General features: G+C 38.7%; 1 protein-coding gene across 1 annotated transcript; it reads left to right on the top strand.

Annotated features, from left to right (window-relative positions):
- The first annotated feature begins 1,798 nt into the window (after positions 1–1,798).
- LOC110053953 (uncharacterized) lies at positions 1,799–20,898 on the top strand. The gene is made up of 18 exons (XM_089271794.1): positions 1,799–1,987; positions 5,693–6,042; positions 6,302–6,466; positions 6,642–6,755; positions 6,937–7,059; positions 7,999–8,095; positions 9,010–9,228; positions 9,476–9,852; positions 10,036–10,203; positions 10,439–10,549; positions 11,141–11,257; positions 12,903–12,993; positions 13,308–13,688; positions 18,171–18,293; positions 18,454–18,576; positions 19,166–19,482; positions 19,716–19,855; positions 20,543–20,898. The coding sequence occupies exons 1-17, from the start codon at positions 1,930–1,932 to the stop codon at positions 19,851–19,853; spliced, it is 3,072 nt and encodes a 1,023-aa protein (XP_089127920.1). The 5' UTR covers positions 1,799–1,929; the 3' UTR covers positions 19,854–19,855; positions 20,543–20,898.
- Positions 20,899–21,518: the final 620 nt, after the last annotated feature.

The following is a 21,518-nucleotide window of genomic DNA, read 5'->3' as shown; positions in this document are numbered from 1 at the left end:
GAGTCGTATAATTTAACAAAGATCTGTCAAATACTCATCTCAAAGATGTCAACAATCTGCGATTTAACAAGTCATATCACGATACCAGAAGCTGGTATCATAGAACGGCGGCATCAATAGAATGCCTACAGGCTCCCTCGCTTCGTTCGGGCTCACCGGGAACCTGTTCGCAGGCTACTCCAAATTGCACACGACATCCAAATTTCTGCAGCACGCTCATAGCTCTGGCTACACTAGTTATATTGTTTTAGACGTCTGGCACTTCCACCAGGTCAAAATTGGATTTGAATTTACAAGAAACGCATCTCGTCTCCAAGCATCCGCGTTAAAATGCCATGTACTCTCTTCCTCTTTCAGCAGATTCACATATCCGATCATTCAAGTAAGCGTTTCATCATACCACCATGATACAAATTATCGGAACAATATAACATATTACATTTGGTACTCATTGAAGTGTAAAGAACGATAGGCCCTTTCTCTAGGTATCACAGAAATTAATATGTTCTGCGCCCTTCTTGAAGACCATGTTATGATTAACGCACGATTTGATGATGTATGGGAATCGGTTTTGTGAAGTTGACGGGCTCGAATTAACGTCGGCTTTCAAAACAGCGGGCTTGAAACTGACAACAGGGCCCGAAATAAATGCCCGCGGGTGTATTTATTTCATCGACCTTATTGATCGGCCGCTTATTCGACCAGGCGTTAAGTCGAGTAAATAAGGTGTCAAACAGTGCCACGAAATCATATCCGCGTTTCTTTCTACGTGTGTTTCGTTAATTTTCGTTGATTTTCGGGCTACGTGTGTTTCGTTACAGTACCGCGAAAATGCAGTGCTTCTTTGGCATAGACGGAACTGGGAAAATTGTTTTCTTACTTTGTTTTCGGTGTTTATGTTGAACCTTACATGACAATAAAATTGAGGTATTAAAAAAGGCCGAGTTTAGATAAACGCCTTCTGCTTTAATGGCGACAAAAATGGTTTTCTGATACGATAGTTTTGTTACTTTCGAGCCCATTGTTAAACTTGGTCTCTACGAAAACCAGCAAAACTAACCTTTTGCTGTGTACAAGATCGAGTGAACGAAAAAGGTTAGCCTTATGCAAATTTTTCTTCATATAGCTACTCATTATGTCAATTTCTTTTCTTTTTTTCAGCCCATGCAGAAACAACCTTTCTTTAACTAGTCAAAACAAAAATAATGACCCTGCTAGATGCGTTTGAAAAACAAAACAAAACAAAAAAAAGCGAGTCAACTGTAGCTGACAATATATTCGCTTATTTGAAACATATACTACAAGATCAAGCGAGGGCTCTGCATTTCGTTCTAACAATTGAGTTTAGTCGATGATACAAATATGTAGGCCAATAGAATAAGCAAACCGTTTTCCTTCTCGTCGTTGTTCATGAGCTTTGCACGTCTATACTTCCTACTTTCGTTTCTCGTTCTTACTCGTTCTGTTTAACGCATATATTATCCGAAACTATTCATTGTTCTTAGTCGGCCCTCGGGTCAGTGTTTCAGTTTTTCAGTTTTTTTTATTATCGCACACTATTTACAGAAAAACAACTTAACGTAAGATGGTTTACAATGATATAGGAAAAATAAATACAGATAGAAATTAACTAGCAGAAACAATATTTAATTGTGTACAGTGACCAAAATAGCCAATGAGCTTTCGAGTTGGTCACTGTCATGTAGATATAAGTTTGCGTTGGCAGCATGCTAAGTCAATTGAAATTAATATTTACATTAAAGGCGATATTATTATCATAAGAGAAGAAAGACATACATAAATGCAAGCTAAAAGTGAAAGTGAAAGTGGACGTGAAGGAACCGAATTAACAACCTACTTTCCAATCAACAATATTTCATCTTTGCGAAACTTATTGAAGTTTTTGTGAGTCTGTCGATTGCGGTCGAGATGAGGAATACTATATTTCTTCTTGTCTTTCTCAGTTCCTTAGCCACAGGCATATCAGGTAACTACAGTATACATGTATGTGTACGTATGGTTCTTATCTCTAATACCGCAAGGTCGATCTTCATTTGTATGAAATATTCGTTGTTAGAACAACAGCAGAAAATTTATGGTCGTTACTGTTCAAATATTGTTTTAAAATATTATAGCGACTATAGAAGATTTTAATAATCTGGAAGTTAAGCAGTAGCTAGCGCTATGAAAAAAGCTGCATACTAAGGAAAATACTTGAGACCAAAGAGCGAGAATTTAAGGAAAATTAACAATTGAAGATTGTGTGAATTACTTTTAATTAACACGTGGAAAATGCACGAAAATAAATACGGAAAATAATGTTTGATATTACAGGAATATATCTAAAAAAGCTGCCCGAGCCTAAACATTGAAAATTTCGTAAGTCTGAATTCTATCAGCGGGCTTCGAAATACTGTAATTAAAAATTGTACGATTTTCATCATTTGAAACTAAGCGGGTCTATAAAGTGTGACCATTTTCAAAAGTCTACATGATTATTGTGGGACTTGCAGATCTCTGCTTACTGTGGAAATTGTGCGCGTCTAAATAAAGTGGAAATTCTGTGAGTGCAAATTTTGTCAATCCGAGGAGGGCAGATTGTGACGAGATTATTCAATTATAAATACTTTAGAAATTCTGAGATTCTAATAACTTGGAAACTAAGCTTTACTTAACCAAACTGAGGAAACTTATTGATGCTGTAATAAATGCATGCGCCAATCTAAATACTATGAAAATTGCATTTGTGTAACTAAAAACGAAATTGGGTGAATCTAAACGCTATGGAAATAAGATTGAGAGTCTAAATGTTGTGGAATTTGTTGCCACTGGTCTAGATGAGCTATGTGGATATTACTTGAGCGTAAATGATTTGAGCAAACTTTAAATTCTGAGTAAATTGCGCGTGTCTAAACACTCTGGAACTTGCGTGATATTTGTAGGCCTCCGCATAATGTTAAAATTTGCCAGTCGAGATAATGCTCTAATTCTGTGTAAGTAGTTCAAAAAATGCGCGGGCTTAAACTGTGAGGAAATTGTTCATGGGCATGCTTGACCATTAGAAACAGGAGGCGTTCATCGTCTCTCGTCTGAACTAATAAAGCTCTCATTTGGACATAGTGGAAATTGGGTAAATCTTAGAAAAGTTATTGAAATTATGTAAATACTACCGTGGTAATTGCGTAGATCCGGCAAAATCCTGTGAAAATTGCGTCGGTACAAGATATCATCCTCTCTTGGTGAGTCAGGAAATACTACTGAAATCCTTTAAAAGTTTAAAAACTCTTAAAATCGCTCGACTCGCTCGCTTAGATTACCCGAGTTTAGATATTGAATTCCCTTAGCCGAAATACTAAGGAAGTTGCACGTAACTTGATAACTGCGGAAATAGCGTAAATTTGAGTACTAGAACATAAGCGTGTCCAAACACCGAGAAAATTGCAAAGTTTTAAACACTTTCGAATTAACTTGATTCTAACTACTTTAGAAATTTTTTGACTTAAAATGCCATTAAAATTGTGGTATCGCTCTAGATCATATATTGTGACTATTAGGCCCGTTGAAAATAAAGAATTGATTCATGCTTAGCGTGCGTATGTCGAGTTATGGATGCACGCGGGAAGTTTGGAGAACACGAAAGAAGCGTAAGAGTTGCTCGAGGCGTTAACCAAGAGCAACTCTAGCTTCTTGAGTGCTCTTCAAACTTTCCAAGTCCATCCATAACTCGATATACGCACAGCTGAAAGCATGAACCAATTCTTTTATAACATGGCGACAACATATTGGGCGCTAAAACATGTTTTATTTGTGATTAACTATAAAGTTCTCACAATGCACGGTGAAGGAAAATAAAGGTCATTAGGATCCTAACACGCCACAATCAGTTGAACGAAAACGCTTAACCTGGTTTCTAAAATTGTCAACGACAAATTCGCTTCTTCGATTTAATTTTAATGAAAATGTAGACAAACAAAGTCAAAATACTCAAGTTTAAATAATCGTTGGACGTTGTCCTTCAGTAGCATTTTGAATGAAAGTGGTTAAAGTTCAATTGAGGCCTTACACTACTATAAAATGATATTAAAATCTTTTAAAAAATCCAAGCTTTCGCCGATCTACGGCACCATGCCGTAGATCAGCGAGAGCTTGGATTTTTTAAAAGATTTTAGTACTATTTTACAGTAGTGTGAGGCCTCAATTGAACTTTTACCACTTTCACTCAAGTTTAAGTAAACATCTTAGCTCGGAAAAAGTCAAAGGTTCGAAGTAGGGTTTGGACTGTTCAGAATAATCTTCACATTGCCGAAACTTAAACAAAAGGAACTCGCACTAAACTCAATGGAAATTTTGCCGCTGAAATGAAACTGCACAGGTCATTTTATTGAGCACGGCCGTGCGTACATAAAGATTTTGTTCATGATGGCTCAATAAGAATTAGATAGGACTAGCGCGCGCTATGATACAATACTAATTGATAAATGACTGACTTACTGATTGACTGCGCGGGCCCACAAACCGTAGAAAATGTGAGAGTTAAGGTGGCATACAACAGATCCCGGGATACTCTTAGCTTTTAGCTTCTACTTTGGTGAATCAATACTGCTATTCTTTTCACTTAACAGTACAATAATGGTGTCAAAAAAAAAATACCCAATCATTGGAGAGTAAGTTATGATCATTTTCTTGTACTTACATGGCAACTGTGTGACTTGCTTAAAAACCCTTTAATTTTAGCTTTAAATGCTCTAACTCAAAAATGAGTCCGGTGACCAAATTTATTCTCCAATTGTAATCAACATGTCGAGATTCAACACATTTTTAAAAATATGTGGGAGCAGATTCAGACGCCACTTTAAATTGTTGAAAAAATATTTATTTAGATATAATAAGCTAACTAAATATGCTACCAAACTTGTATTTGAGATAGAAGCACTTAAAATGAAAATAGAGTGTTTTTAATGAATTATACTCTTGCTATGGCTTTAAGAGGTTCTCCACTGATTGGTATTTGAAATTAAAGAAAATAGATAAATAAAATCTATTAAAAGTTTTAGTTAAGAGTAGTAGCATTGATTCATCAAAGAAGGAAGGGATTAAAAAGGCTGGAAACCGTTGTGAGCCATCTTAACTATTCTGAAAATTGCGGGAGTCTCAATACCATGGAAGTTGGCAGCAGGTACGAAATAAAAAGCGGGAAACATTGCCCAAACATTGCTCTAGTCTAATCTTTAAACAATGTGGGAGGTTGAACACAGTGAAGACTACACGAGTCTAAATATTGTGGCAATTGACAGTGTCTAAATATCGTCAAGTTGGCGCGAGTCTTGACAAGAAGGGAATGGTAGGAACCTAAATTCTGTGAAAATGGCAAGAATCTTAATATGTACTGTTCAAATTTGGTGAGCCTAAATAATGTGGGAGATCCTTAAGTCTCAATGATTTTAGAAAACAAAGAAATAAAAACAAAATATGAATCTCTTCTTAAATGTTCACAAAAATAGAAGCTATGCTTGATTCTGCAATGATCACAACTTTGCCAAATACAGGGGGACAGAAGTCACCACGTTTATTGTGCGTGTCAATTTTTTAACCTTGCAACCACGAATGATTTATCTACATGTACTATCTATTTTGGAAAAAAGAATAATGGCTCCTTTACTTATGCCAACAACGTCTGCTGTTTCCTTAATAGGTGTTGAGAGGGGCAAAGTCGACTTTCAACAAATGGGAATTGATAATTTCCACTGCGAACCTGTGTCGTTTAATAACACTTTTTCCAGTGAAGCATCTGTGCGAGTATTTACTTCAGTTAATCATGGTAACGAGACAACAAGAGTTGATGATCCCGCCTTTATTTGGGTAGAAGATGTGACAACAAGTGGTTTTAAGACCTGTCTAGTGCAAGCTGGTCGAGGAACTGGGGGAAACACCACCATCGATTGGTTTGCATTCCAAGGTTCCCAATCAGGAGTTTATCACGGAGAGACCACTTTTAGCCTGTTTACTACTGGAACAAAATGCAATCAACTGGCCTTTTCCCAGGTACGATTAAAAAAGGAGTATTGATGGCTGCTAAAATATGTGATAAATATATAGACAAAGAATAAGCAAAAGGGTAACTACTGCTATAAAAGTCTTTTAATTCACTCTTTGGATGGAAGTGAATATTCTTTTGTAATGGGATTGTTGCCCAATTTGGACAATAACTTCAAATTGTCCTGTCATATTTATAATGGGAGTTAAGAGAACACGTGTATGGTCATTTAAATACACTGCAACAGATTTTATTCTTCTTACTTAGGCCTTTTCTGCAGTGCCTAAAGTTCAAGTTACTGTGAAGCATAAAACTCCAAACCAAAAGCAGGACGCCATGAGTGTTTGGATTGAAAATGTCACCACAAGTCAGTTTGAAGTTTGTTTAAGAGAGTCAAGGACATTTGATGGACCCCACAGTAATCTCGCGGTGGTAATTTTATCCAGAATTATTTATTTCCTAGTCGAAACTAACAAAGTTCCAGCTGTTCCAAGACATTAACACCTTTTATGAGAACTAGTGAGTGCAATTGCTTGATGAGTTTTTTCAGCTGTTTTTTTTTTTTTTTTTTTTTTTTTTCATTTCATTTTTTTCCTCCTAAATTTAGAACTGGATGGCATACGAGAATTACCCGTCGTCGTGGGCCGTTAAAGAGTCCTCGGAGATCTTATTTTTTGAAAACGAGGTACCAACTGCAGGGAACAATTATGCGTTATGCAAGGTTTGTGTGTATACCTTTCTTCTTTAATTTGTCCGTCAAGTCGACCATAACAACAAGTGGATGAGAGCTTACTGAATTCTAAGCATCTAGAATGATTCGGTGGTAATCGGTCCTCTGTATGTCACTTTCTGTCAACTACACATTTTACAGGCCCTTATATTTCTGCTCTTTGTTTTTGCAGAGTGTGAACTTTACCAGTCCATTTTACGCACCACCTGTTGTACTCACAACAGTTGTTAATGGCGGCAGTAACAGTGCCAGCCTCGCTTGTCCACTGAAAGATCCTTTAAGCAGCTGGCTGGAGGTACAATCTCTTCAGAGACATTTACTCTTTGAATACCATTCCCAGCTCTCCCTGCATAAAAAAGGCGATTAAACGTTGTAGACGTCTTTTCATTTCATCTCAAAGGATAGATTACAATTTCTTGTAAACCTCATTTGGAATAACATGGCGCCCACTCCTTTTCTTGAATTCTTTTGTCACTGTTTTTTTTTTTTTTTTTTTTTTTTTTGGCCTTTCAGTTGCCTTTTTTCTGTGTAAAAAGGTGCCCTACCTAGGCTTACTGGAGGGTTAAGATTAAAAGAGAACAAAATTTCAAGGTTTATTGTCTGAATCCTTGGCCAAATGAATACCGTCGTGCTTGTTTGAGTAAGCTTTGCAGGACCTCATTCCACTTCAAAAGTTGAAAATGGTGACGACCGAAGCAGTACACAAACCATGGCCATCCAGAGCGTCCTCTTGGGCATTAGGGAGTCAAGAGTTCTAGTTAACAATGATAATGATCGTTTTGATAATCAGACTATTCTTGATGATAATTACATGGAAAAAGAAGGGAGAAATATATCGTAATTTGGTTGACCACAGAAATGGTTACAATGGCAATGGTAAATGATAATTAAACTCAAAGAGTACGAGCTGTCTCGAGCGTAATCTACGTTCACCCTTAGTAATTAAGGGCTGAATGATCTCTTGAAGTCTCGCCAAGTCATCAGCTTGGGTTAGTTCTGTGTTTCCTTTGAGTTTTAGCGTGCGCTTGTTCTTAACTGTGTTTTCTAATGAGACAGGAACAGGTGTATGGGAACTTCGTTTTCTATAAGGACCCCAGTTCTGGTGTTTCATTAATTTTGTTCATTCAGCTTCTTTGAGTTGAATTTATTTGTTTCCCAAAGATATTAATTGTATAACTATTTATTCCAGAGAAATATTTTAACCAAGTTGTTAACATTTTTGACTTTGTTATAGGAAGTGACGAATTACCACTTTCGAGTGTGCATCAAAGATGACGCGGGCTACGATGGCCAGAGGGATATTGTACATGTAGACTATTTGGCTATAGGAGGTAGTTATGAGGAAAATATTTGTTTAGTTACCACTGTTTTTACTGCTACGCGACCTTCGAAATCAAAACGCTCTTTGCAATAGACTTACGTCAAACAAACAGCAGTAGCTTTCATGGTCTGTCGAAGCAAAGTGGCTTCATTTTCATGGCGAAAATGTTGGCTAATTCTTCAGTAAGGTTGAATGCAAATAGTGAGGACAGTTGTGGTTTACTGTTTCTTGAGCCCAATCTGGCGTTTTGTCGGAGGAAGACCTCAGTGGGAAGTCTGTCGGCGTCTCCCCGTTGCTTATCTCCCCTTTGCGTACACCTGTTTCGGAGTAATACCTTGCGAGCAAGCCTCCTTCGATCTTCACAGAAAAATCGAGAAGAGGAAGGAGACGCTACTCACAAGGGACCCAAGCACAATCGTGCTCACACATTAGCTCATAACATGCGATAATCAAGCCCAGTGATGCGACAGACGAAATGGGACGTGTTCACAGCCTTCCACATCTTCACTTACGGTTTTGTGTACAACACAACCTCTCTCTACAAATATTGGAAAATGATATTAGTATCGCGACAAAGGACACGAGCATCCAGCCTTCTGCCGGCCGACTACAACTACAAATTTATTTAATGAAGCAACAATAAATCGCAGTGGTGATAGTTTAATTTGATATCCGCTTTTTTCAAAGTTATCGTAGCTGCTCGCAACATTTTCGCCGTGAGTGTGAAGCCATTTCCACAGACAAGTGATTCATACAATTACCCCTGTATGATCAACCGAGGGCTATCGCAAAAAGCGTTTTGATTTCGAAGGTCGCGTAGAATTGAAAATGATTCATACATCTGTCTTTGTACAGTACACGCCTCAGTCTTGAGTCTGTTATGAAACCGAAATTATGATAAGTGTCATTTCGTTTCCATCTTAGATCGTGATCCCTGCGGAAATGCGACCTGCAAATACCACAGTCACTGTGTGTCCATAGCTCCACACCAGTTTGCTTGTCGTTGTAAGGACAACTGCCCGTCATATGAAGAACAGGTCTGCGCTTCTAACGGTCGCACATACACCAATTTATGCTTGCTAAACCGCGAAATCTGTCAGACACGTGGAAATTTTACGCACTATCATCCTGGAAGTTGCACAGGTATATTTTTTAATGTGCATGTAGGCGTATTGTGATTTCTTTCATTTGTGTGTCACATCTCCATTTTTCTCAATTTCCTAATGCTTTTTCAGTCAAAACCCTACGTGGTTCACTGAACTGCTTCAGCGGTACACTGGCGTGATTCAGCCTGTAGAAAAGCGCCTTAGGATGACAAAGAGATTATGAAACACTTGGGTTAGTGAATACCAAACTTGGTCTACGACGAATTGCTTTTGTTCTCTGGCAGGTTTTCCACTTCAGAGAGGTAGAAACACGTTTAAGAACATACCTTCCTGGGAGGAAGATCAATGTGAAGTCATCAAGTTTGAACCGTACATATTTTACCCGCACAAGAAAATATACATACAACTTACTGTTAACCACTTTAATTACTCTGATTCCACATTCGTACACGAGGCCACTATACCTTGGGTTGAAAGCGCTAACATCAGTCAATTCACTGCCTGTGTTACTCGAGCTGGCAGGAATGACTATCCTTCAAATAGCTTCGCCACAGTTGATTGGATAGCCTATCAGGGTGCGCCGTCTGGGGGAGTAGCAGGAGAAGAAAAGTTCTCTAGCTGGTGGACTGGGACTAGCTGTCGGACGGTCACTCTTCCAAATGTAAGTTCGCCGCTTTCGGTCAATATTCATTTGAAATATTCCAAAAAGTTTAAGATAGATTAATCGGCGAATTCTCTCCCCCACCCTCCCCTCCCCCCCCCCCCCCCCGCCGCCGCTCCCCTCCCGATAACTTGAAAATCCACCCGTCTGAAATTTCTACCTTTCTACTCCCTATATATTCAGGGAAAATTTTCCATCCCACCGATGGTATTTGCCACAGCCGAACACTTCAGATCAGGTCTGAAGTATGATGCTACAAGCGTGTGGCTCGAGGACGTCTCAGCGAGTGCCTTTAAGATTTGTCTCCGGGAGCTTCAAAACTTTGCAGGAGTTCATGACGACATCTCGGTTGTAAGTGCCAACAATTAACTGCAATGCAAGGCTATGTGATTTAAGTATGTGACGTAACAAACAAATTAATGAAAAAGAAACATGAGTAATCGGAACATTAAACAATGTTATTAACCACGCTTTATTACTGGGATTGCAATTCAATTTTAATCAACACAGACCATTCAATTTAAAGGCTAAAAGGTTAAAAACTCATATATTAATTCATTTTTGTCTATTTCTAAATTTGATACAGAATTGGTTGGTGTTCCAGTCTATCCATAAACCATTCTTTTCAGAACACAGTGACGTCAACTTCCAAAATAACGTTTTGCCTTCTAAGAAACATAACTTCGCCTTCTGCCAGGTAAGCCTAATCAACAAGTGTAAGAGGAGGGGTTGCTTTGTGTGTCAATAGTTAAATATAGATTTTTAGACGGCCAGGAGGCCACACTGCGACCTTTTTGGCGGTTACTGTGAAGTAAAGTCATAATTGGAGGTATAACTAATAATAACAATGATAATAACAATAATAATAATAATAATAATAATAATAATAATGATAATAAAGGTTTATTAGCATTCCACAGGGCGTAGCTCTTCTATAAAGATATACAAGGATAGTAAGAATTTTTGTTCACTAACCCCGTGTTTTCACAAAAAATGTTTACCTAGGTTCTAACTTAACTGGATAGCGTTGCACATCAAAGTAGATATCGGAAAAATCGAAGTTAAATCAACTCACAACGGTGGACAAAAGCTCTTGGGACACTTGTGAAACGTCATGAATGATCTGTGTTTTATAGCAAATGGAGTTTGAAAAAGCACTGATATCCTTTTCAAAATGCTTGTTGCATTACATTAAACTCCTAGAAAGGAATTATTTTATGTAATGGGAATGTTAAACTGTACATTGATACCCTTTTTTCAACGTTTCATTTTCAACGATTACTATGAGGATGTAAACTTCCTTCGGAATTACAGCAAATCTCCAACAGTACTTTTAGCAGCCAAACACTCCAGCGGTGGAGGAAATGCAGGCGCAGAGTGTAATGGAATTGTAAGCTGGATTGAGGTAACAATAAAGGTTCTTATGAAATAAAAACAAATGCCTTTTTTATAACAAAATTCTCGAGGACTGTGTTATAGGCAAAGTTTGACCCCGCTCTAGCCTGCGTAGCCGGCGGTTTAGTTTGGGTAGGACATGCGAGCAAGCAGCTAAAGCGGCCTTCTCTGATTCCCTGCCTTTTTTATTAGTCCTGTACGCTGGAGTACGGGCCTCTCCCTTTGGATCGGAACACGAACACATCAGTCAAATGTTTTGTTCATATCCCAAGAGATAACTCCAAGAGACAACGCAAATCTTTGCGTGAAGAGCAGAGGCAGCGAGCCTGAAAATTTGATCGCCAATATTCTTCGCAAAGAAATCAGTCCTAAGCATGAGCGAGCAACGGCCGTAAATAATTTGTTTCGTAGAATTGCGTCAGTCATCGTCGACTTCGTTCGCGGTGGTTTCATCCTCTTTTCAGCTGCAGATTCGCACAAATGGAATGCTAAAATGCGTTCCATAATTTTCCTCCACGGGTATTGCAAACACAGAAACGTGTCTGATCTGTCGACTTTCAGAATCTTCTAGTACTCGGCGCACTAACGCCGACTGGTCTTATTTTGAAATTCCTCTCGCTTGAAAAACCTGAAAAGGTATGGGGTCATAGTATATAAGATGTCTAATAAAATTTGCCGCATTAAATCGTTAGCGGACAATTGTGAAACCCTTGTTGTTTTTCATTTCCCTTCCTCGACAGACTTTTCGGTGTATCGAAAGAAATATTTGTAATCCAAAAGGATCAGTTGCTGCGTGGCACAGGAAACAGTTCAAATTTTGCAAATAATAATAATTCAGAGCCAAATTAAACTCAATGTTTATAGCAGACGTTTCGGGCCTAGCCCTTCCTCAGTGCTAAGTTGAGTTTTGAATGGGGCACGTCATTGAATAAATAAACAGCTGTACGCGCGACTCCAACAAATAGATAAAAGCGCGCGCGTCAAGCTGTTTAAAAAATAAAATCCACGTTTAGTCCATGCGGTATAAGGGTACCAAGATGGAAAATTAGGGGCATTTCGTCACGGTGTCTAGCCTTCTTGGTACCCCTCCATGCCGTCATTTTTTCCCCAGGCCACTCGCGGTTTCGCTGCTCGTTTTTGCGGATCACGCTCTATACGGTCCTATACGCAAACCTGCTAAACCGCAAGCTACCTCAATCCATCGTTTGCCCTATGACCTAACCCTATTAAGCGTGGCTACCAGGGGAGGGGGGAGAACTGTTTAGACCTCCCATCCTTATCGAAAAGTATGGGATGGGTGAGTTTATTTACACACGGAAGTTTTTCTCATCAGTAACATGCAGCTCTGCAGTGGTAATCAAACATGGTGCGTCCATCTGAACCTGTTTACTCTAACGATATAATGTGTCAATGATAACGTCACAGAACGCCAACATGCCGGCACACATTTCAAAATGCCTTCCAGCTTGGATCTTCCATTTACGTGAAATTCCCGAAATAAGTCAGAACAGCTGTCAGTGGGATTCCAAAAATCAGGACAAACAAGGATACCAGAAATGAAAGAATTTAGAATAAAACTGTCATAACATGAATTATATGTTCTTGGCATTAAAGCTCTTATTGTCTTCTTTACCTTCTTTCTCGCATTCTTGAAGTTTATCACCAAATCCGGATTTCGTATTTGCCTGAAAGAGCTGTTTGTTCAACGTTTTGATCCAATGACTGTGTCGTATGCAGTATTGTCAGGTAAAGTAACAATTATTATTGCTCATTACGCAGAAAACAGAGGGAAAAAGGAAGGCCGTATTCTAATGCATCATTTGAAGTAATCAGATTGCGTTTATTTCATTTTCTTTCAAAGTAACTGACTGGACAGGCAACAGTTTTAGCATAATATGAATTCAAAGGGCGCAGTTGTTAGGGTAACAGAACAACAGCAATACAAACAACGACAAGATGATCATAATCGTTATCATGAACACCAAAAACAGCACGTACATAACTTCAATAACGGTAACAACATGAACATTAACAGGTATGTTCACACTTTCCATTAACAGACATTTGTCCGGATGACTGGATGTATTTTAATGGACACTGCTGGAGAAAGGTGTCTTCTTGTGATTCGTGGAATGGTAGTCAGGGTACTTGCGCCACTCTTGGAGCTAATCTTCCCAGTATCCATAGCCAGGAAGAAAATGTTTATGTCCAAAATTTACACGGCGGAGAAAAATCTTGGTTGGGACTGTCTGATATCAACACTGAAGGGACATTTGTGTGGAGCGATGGGACATCTTTTAATTTTCAGTACTGGGAGAAACACCAACCAAACAACTTTCGCAATCAGGATTGCGTTCATACTCTCGGCTTACGTCATGAAAACAGGTACAGATGGAATGATGTCAATTGCACAGACTGCCACAGATTTACTTGCAAGAAAGGTACACTTAATGTCTTTTTTAACTTATAACAAATACAAATTTACAACACAAAGTAAGAATCGCTGAAACACCTGCGAAATTATATAATATATAGATTTAGGCCAGCCTAAAAGCGTAGCTCCTGGGCCGGGTTGTTCAAAGCCCGATTAAGCTAACCCAGAAAAAGGCAGGATTTTGATTTGAGTTTTGTAACTTTGCGGTGAGGTTTTCTGTATATTGTTTGGCCTTCTGTTTTGAGTTTTAATAATCACCCTATACACAAAACAAAACAGCAAAAAACATTTGTATAGAAGAAAAGTTGTAATTTAGTTAACTTTTTATCCTGGGTTAGCGTTAACCGGCTTCCGAGCAATCCTGCCCTGTCTCGAACAAGTTAACCTAATATGAGCCCGCGATCCGATCGATAACCAGCACTTGGTCAGCGGTCAACTTCAAAAAACGCGTGACCTCGAGAAGCTGTAAACTTGAGCCCGCGATATGGTCACGTGATACCGGTCAGCGGATACCTTGATTTGACAGGTGTCAATTGATCATAACATGGATGTCCAATATCAAGGAAGTACACGGTAAACCAAAGCTGTATGTCTGTCAAGAATGGCCGCCATGTTGGGCAACTCCGCCGCCGTCGTCGCCGTCGTGCGTACGCGCCCGCGAGCAATACCGCTAGCCATGATAACCATGAGAAAATCAACTCATGGGTTTCTTTTTCTTTCCTATATGAGTATGGGGCTCCGCTTAGCGGCCCTTTGGGCCGCCGGAGCTCCGCTATCAGCCGTGGACGCACCAGCGGAGCCCTCTACCTTAGACAATTTGGTGACATGTACACATTGAGTTTTTAAGGTCTTGTTTTCGTTCACTAGAAGGAAACTGACTTCTTTCAGCATTAAAATGTAAAGAGGAAACGGCAAAGAATGTTTAGGAAATCACGGGGTGTAGAGTCACAAAAACCTTGCTTAGGAAGAATAACGGAATAATTTTTTCCTTCGATGGCTGCAAAGACATGACAATGCAGTTTTAACTGTGTTTTGAATACAGATCTCTGATTTTATGTAGCTTTCAGGACATTAGGAAAAAGTATAACAGTATTCGGCGTTGGACTCGATTTTTTTAAAGGACTGATAAAACAACTGCGCATCCAAAGCTACGGGCAAGAATAATATTAAAATTAGGCTTTTCTTTGGCGTAAATAATTAGCAATTATTCCCCGCAGTGGAGGTGGTTATTTAACAATTATTCCTTGAGCGCGCGTTGGATATGAGGTGGTAAATAGCCAACGAGGCCCGTAGGGCCGAGTTGGCTATAACCAATCTCATATCCAACAAGTGCGAATGGAATAACTGTTTTATTAAATTCGGTGCGTTTGTATTCTTGGAAATATAGCTTAACTTTATTGGATTTTAATTTTACAAAACGACCGGAAGTCGATGTGACAAAAACAACAACAAGTGGGAAATCACATGACATGCGCGCCGTTTGTAAAATTAGTTGAATGAGAAATTTGAGAGCGAATCAAGCGAATTTGCTGAATGAAATTGCAATCAAGTAGAATTCAGGAAACGTCTATCAAATGAAGGAGATATAACCTTGGTCAGAAAGTTTGAAAAGCGTTCAAGTTCGAGTCATGGAGAAGAGCCAAATAATTGTGCACTTGCACATTGCCATTGTAATAATGCTGCGGAAAAGTTTGATCGCCATGTGACACAGACGTTGTGTCAAAATTATTCTCGACAAGATCTCTCTCAGGATTCCCTTGATTTGAAAGCCTTGGCATTTCGAGCTGTATGTGTGGAGCTCGTTGTTGGTCAGTTTTAAAGTCAAGGACAGAAACTATCTTAGCGTCAGATTCATCTTCAGAATCTCCGAGGCCACCCTGGTGGTTTTTCGTGGCTGGTAAAGAACCGGGCTTACTTCGGTTCAGCTCAAAACACTCAACTCCTTGAGGTGCTTTTCGCAAGAACAGAATTGTTGGCGCTAGCTGTCGTTGATTCTCTCGTCGTCGTCGGCCAAAAAAGAGACTGAGATGAAACTAGGTCGTCCTCTGTAGCTGTGCGGGATTCTTGCTCTCGGCCGATCCGAGCTTGCCTAGTCGAACAGTTTCCTCATCTGCTCATTGGAAACTGGTTTCTTATGGACTACGCCGGCAATTATGCCTGTTTTCCTGCGGCCTTTTACAAATGCATATGCTCTAGTAATTTATTTGCCTGGTCAGAGATAATGGAAAACAGTTTGTTGTGCGGCGGCGTGCGAAGGAAATGATCAACTGGCGGCTTTAATGGATTTAATCAATGAACTTTTGCAATACGTGTCATCTTTCTTCCTCGCAGACGAGTAAAAACACTTCAACTGAACATTCAGTTCTTCTTTTGACATTTCTTATATCGGTTTCGAAAATTTGGTGCCACCAGGACTAGCAAGCCATTCTGTTAAGGTAAAATTTGTTCTTGTTACATAATCTTCATGAATGCGTAAAATCTCGCCGGTCATATTTTAATTTTGCAACTTTAAGGGAAACTTAACGTATACGTACCGTTAAATAATCCTATCTCGAACTTTGTGGCTTTTTTGTTGTTACTGGGACGGCATTGTTCATAATTTCCTGTATTTCCTGTGTAGATAGCTCACCGAATGCGCTTTTTTTCATCCATTTTTTTTTGTCGACGAAACTACGCTTCACGCGAAAAAGCTCATGCCGAGAGACACTTGCCGCTTTCATTTCCATATAAGGTCAAACGCAGGTATAATGGCTGGTAACCGAGATCCTGTGAACCAATCAGAAAGCTTGAATTGCATTATCCGAGGCTGAGAATTTAATAATTATGGATATTATTAAGCCACTCAATCAGTTCAAGGCCTGGGTCAGGAATGTAAAGTAGAATTATGGTTGGGCAGCTATATCTCTTCTTATATTTGTTTTACCGAGCTGAACTTTTCCCTGAATTTAAATCTCGACATCCTGCCTTGCCTTAACATGTTATTTTGACCACGTGGCTTGTCACGTGATCATTTTGTTAAAATTTGGTAAATCGACGAATTGGTGGCAAATTTTTATTCTATTGATCAATCAATGAGCGTCTGCGATACAAATTTAAATTAGCTACCTTGTTACGTTTGGAATGATCTCCCTTGATTTCGTTTACAGAAGGTATAACTGATCAAAAGTCGAATTTTGTGGAAAAAAAGGACCTTTCACTCTATAAAATTTTTCTGTGAAAAGAGGGACGGTCATTCCAAACGTTAGAGGATGGAAATAATTGACCTGCATCTAAAACGCGTTTTTGCAGGATGTTATTACTGAAACCGCCATCAATTCCTCAAATAACGGCTATTTTCCGCTAAACGTCACGTGGCATGTCACGTGACCTGTCAGGAGTACCAATTCTACTTTAAAATGTTCAGGACGTAAAACCTAACTGTGTGCTAAGTCTGGTTCCATTGCCATTTATACCTTCAGAAATATAACTAATAAATTATTTTCACCAGTAAAGGCCTTTGACCCAGGCCTTAACCTACTTGAGCACGGACACTGAGGGGAACAATTGTTTTATAGTATATACCGAAAAAAGGAGGATAAAAATACCCTAAAAAATGACACAGAAGACTGCAGAAAGTCCTTCACAAGTGGTAAATTACCGCGCAAAATGTACGACGCAGCAAAACAAGTCACATGATTTATCACGTGACCAACCGGAGGAAACACGAAAGAACGATAACAACAACAACAGCTATTTATAAAAAAACAGTTACTGTCAATATATTTCCTATACCCTGAGGAAAACTGACAGATTGATCCTTTTTCACAACTGCTTCATTCTTGCCCTTTCGAAGCGTTTCTTTTAACCAGTATATTTAGTTAATCCAGATTCCTTGAATGTTCATGGAAGCTGGAACAAAAATCTAAAAAATTGATACAGCCAACGATCGAGCCACAACGATATGGAGCCTGGAAATGACTTTTTTCGAAATAAAGACGGCAGGCTTTCGCACTCACTGTCCACACACGTTTGAAGTACACCGAGCTGAGTGGCCAAGTGATATAATCCGAGACATGTTCGCTCAAATGGAACGACAATCTAAAACCGCTTTGAATTGCAATTCTGAGCGATCTACCTCCGGATGTGGATTGTTTGGAATGCAATATAAGATTAGTCTGGCAATAAATGGAACTGAAATCCTTTTTTTCGATCGCAAAATCCGTATTTAGCTTAGTTAAAAGGAACACTATATTTCAGCACTTTAATTATCTCACAAATTATTTTTTGAGAGTTAAATTCAAATTAATTATAGTTAAATTCCTATTTGAACTGGGAAGTTACACACGGCCCCTCAAGCACTGATGTATATTAATGCTGTTATTTTCGTCGTGTTTCAATTAAGTATCTACTTTCTAAGAGTGGACTTAGAGCCCCTCCGTGGGATGTGCCACTTCCCATTCCTATATTTAGTTATTTCATTTATTTAAAATCGTAGAATTTCTTTTGACAGATCACGATGAATGCAAAGCATTCTTGCACGATTGTCCAGTGAACGCCACTTGTGTAAACAATGATGGTTCTTATTCTTGTCGATGTGCTGTTGGATATCGCTTGGATGGAAAGAGCTGCACAGGTTAGAACAGTATTTTTCACCCGAAAAAAGAAAGAAATGTAAAAAAAAAAATAAACTAATGCATAGATATCATCATCTTAAGGTCGGTATCATAGATGCATACATTTTCTTTTTCAATCGACTTTAATTTACTTAATAAGAATTTACATTTTGTGTGCAGATGTGGACGAATGTAATGCCTCTGTCCAGGTCTGTGACGCCAATGCCACTTGTCAGAATACCCATGGGTCTTATCGCTGTACCTGCAAACCTGGATTTACTGGAGATGGCAAAAACTGCAGTGGTGAGATTAAGGATGAGTACTAAAGAATTTGGCCTTGTAGATGCGGAAGAAAGTAGTTCTTCTATACCCCTCGCGGTTGTTATTATTATTCCTGCCAAATTCGATTTACTAGAGATGTGGAAACTTGCCGGAGTGAAAGATAAGCGGATTAATAATATGTAATATAATATCAAACTCTAATGTAAGTTTTGGAACATGACGTTAAGTGTCATTTTCAATGCTGATTGTAACAATCCTTTATTTTTTTATTAAAAAAAATCCATAACTAGGAAATGAGATAGATCTTTAAATTACTTGTGAACTTCAATGCAAATGCGGTAATAAAAAAAAATGAATTGCTCGGGGTCTTCCAATAATTAGGCCATCTGCACCTCCTACACTGTGAATCGAGTGGCGTTGCGAATCGCAACTTGCATTAGTTAAAACACTAGTAAGTTAATGCTGATTTCCGTTGTAAGAATAGATACTTGATTAGGCTCTACTTCTAACTTAAGTGAGGTCTGCTCCCTTACATATTTTTGGGAAGGTGTGCCAATAAAAGAGATGCTAACTTAGCAAGTTGTTATATGGCTTGTTTTCATTGTTTAAGGAGTTTGCAAAGCAATTGGTGTATCATCTACTGGAATTATTCTTGATGGTCAGATGACAGCATCGTCCGAGTACAGTTCGTCTTACAAGCCGTATTACGGTCGACTGCATGGTACCAGAGGTGACGGCTGGTGCTCAAGGGCCTCCAGCAGCAATAGCGACTGGCTTCAAATTGATTTTGGAAAAACAGTCCATGTTTGTGGTGTTGCAACTCAGGGTGATAGAAATGGTAATGAATGGACTACAGTATTTAAGCTGTCCTTTTCTGCTGATGGTAAAACCTGGAAAACTTACAGAGATAAACGAAACGTCGAAGTGGTATGATATATTTTGTACACTTAAAAATACAACATAAAATAAAACCTACCGAGACACAATTGCATCTGTTCAAGGAGTTGTGTAAAGTGGGGCGGTAGGAATGGCTTTATAGAGAGCTATTGAAGTTCTCCTTAGCAATATTAATGAGTATTAAGCTTAAATGTTAAGCAATTCAAGAAAAACAAATCAACAAACAAAACGTTTTAATCCTGCATGTCATATTCCTTATTTAGGAATTTCGCAGAAATGGTAACAGCTATACCGTTGTAAAACACAATTTACAAGTGAAGGTTTCCGCAAGGTACATCCGTTTTCACCCAATAAACAGACATAACTGGAACTGCCTTAGAGTGGAGGTGTATGCCGCATAATGGTAAGATGTTTTTTTTTTTTTTTTTTTTCCTGTAGAGAGGGAATACCACGCTTATATTTACTCTAGACCCTCCGAGACATGTTATTTTACTATAATGTACCTTGCGCTTTTTGCTGAACAAAATGATTTCATGTGCACTTGGAAATCCATGGGACATAATTAACTTGGCAACTTAGAAAATTTTATCGATCAAACATGACATCGCTCGACAAAAAAAGAGGCGAGGAGCGCAACGGCACTGGAAGGATTTTTTGCACTAAGTGTGGATGAAAGCTGTAGGAAAATCACTAGCAAAGCCAATATATGTTTAACGTAAAGTGAGTTTATTGCACGACGACTTGAATGCTTAACAACTAATTTCCAGTGGTTTCTAGGACAAAAATAATGTAAATGTGGCACATTAAATAGCAGCGTACAACAAGGGGAACACGAGAAGAAATGATAAAAACGACAGTTACCCGAGGATTAGGATACAAGGCGAAAAACGTAAGAAGCAGCATAAATGAGCATTGCTTGGATTAAACCTAACAGAATTTTCCCGAGATTTACATATAACACGCGAATGTTAAACCATGTAAACATGACCCCGCTAGGCTTGGAAGGAAGTTCACCGCCGACAGGGCATTAGTTTCTACAAATGTATCATAGATCTTAACTTTTTTGTTTTTTGATACAATGTCTTAACAGGTGACAACCCAAACAATAACTCAAGATGTCAGAGTGCCTGGATTTGTTCAAGGACTTACTAGTAGCATAGTACAGAGCGTCACCTTGATTGTTTCTTTGATTTGTTTTGTTGTTGTTGTTGTTGTTGTTGTTGATGTTTTTGTTTTCATTTACTTTTTTTGTTTGTTTTTGTTTGGTTGTTTGTGTTTTTTTTTTGTTTGTTTGTTTTGTTGTTGTTGTTGTTGTTCTTCTTTTTAGGAATTTCAGGGGTCTATACTAACGGGAGTGGCATCATAGGACATTGTCACTTATAAATAACATGCAGTGGATCTATAATCACATTTGGAGTGGATTTTAATTAAAATTAACTAACGGGTGTCGTCGTGTCCTTTGTCTCGTCATGCAATAAAGGCTTAAGTATTGCGTAGTAGAACGGTTTTCAATTGAGTGGCGTAAACTAAACCAATTACTTTCCGATTAGACTACTCACCCAAACTCCAACCGTAGCAAAAACAAAAACAAAACCAAAGTAGCTGCCTGATTACATCAAGTTCGGCCCTTTACCTACATGTTTTCACAGCACAACAGCTCAGTAAAGCTCGTTAAAACCGACATCAAAGGAAAATGCAAGTGTGCGAAATATTCGGTTGTCCGTCAGTGCGTTTAATTACTGAAACCAGGGCCACCCAGACAATAAAAACCAAACAGATGGCAAAAATGAAACAATAGATTCCAACACTTTGAAATCCAGCGGTACTAAACAATGAAATCTCAACTTGTTCGTTGTCCAGTGATGCTCTTGCGACTACGCTGTCGGTTAATGTCAAGCGCAATCCGTTAGTATACTGTCTGCGTGCCCTGGTAGGCGTTTGTTTTTCTACGAGATATCATTACTATATGATTTTAGATTCTCAAGAAAATGAAACAAGCGAAATATCGGGCAAAATTGAATGGGCATAAAAGACACCTCTTGCAACCACCATAAATTCTTATATTT

This window comes from Orbicella faveolata, unplaced genomic scaffold (assembly GCF_042242905.1).
Source record: "Orbicella faveolata isolate gen_17 unplaced genomic scaffold, um_ofav_v1 contig_34, whole genome shotgun sequence".
In the NCBI taxonomy this organism is placed as follows: Eukaryota; Metazoa; Cnidaria; class Anthozoa; order Scleractinia; family Merulinidae; genus Orbicella; species Orbicella faveolata.
Note: the sequence above shows the minus strand (reverse complement) of the source record. Positions and strands in the feature narration are given on the sequence as shown.

What these genes read in the sequence shown, in the direction of transcription:
- LOC110053953 (XM_089271794.1), top strand. Translation starts at nt 1,930, where the DNA reads ATGAGGAATACTATATTTCTTCTTGTCTTTCTCAGTTCCTTAGCCACA. An exon ending in AGACTATTTGGCTATAGGAG is followed by an intron (nt 8,096 to 9,009) that starts GTAGTTATGAGG and finishes TTTCCATCTTAG; the next exon opens with ATCGTGATCCCTGCGGAAAT. An exon ending in ATAACTTCGCCTTCTGCCAG is followed by an intron (nt 10,550 to 11,140) that starts GTAAGCCTAATC and finishes GATTACTATGAG; the next exon opens with GATGTAAACTTCCTTCGGAA.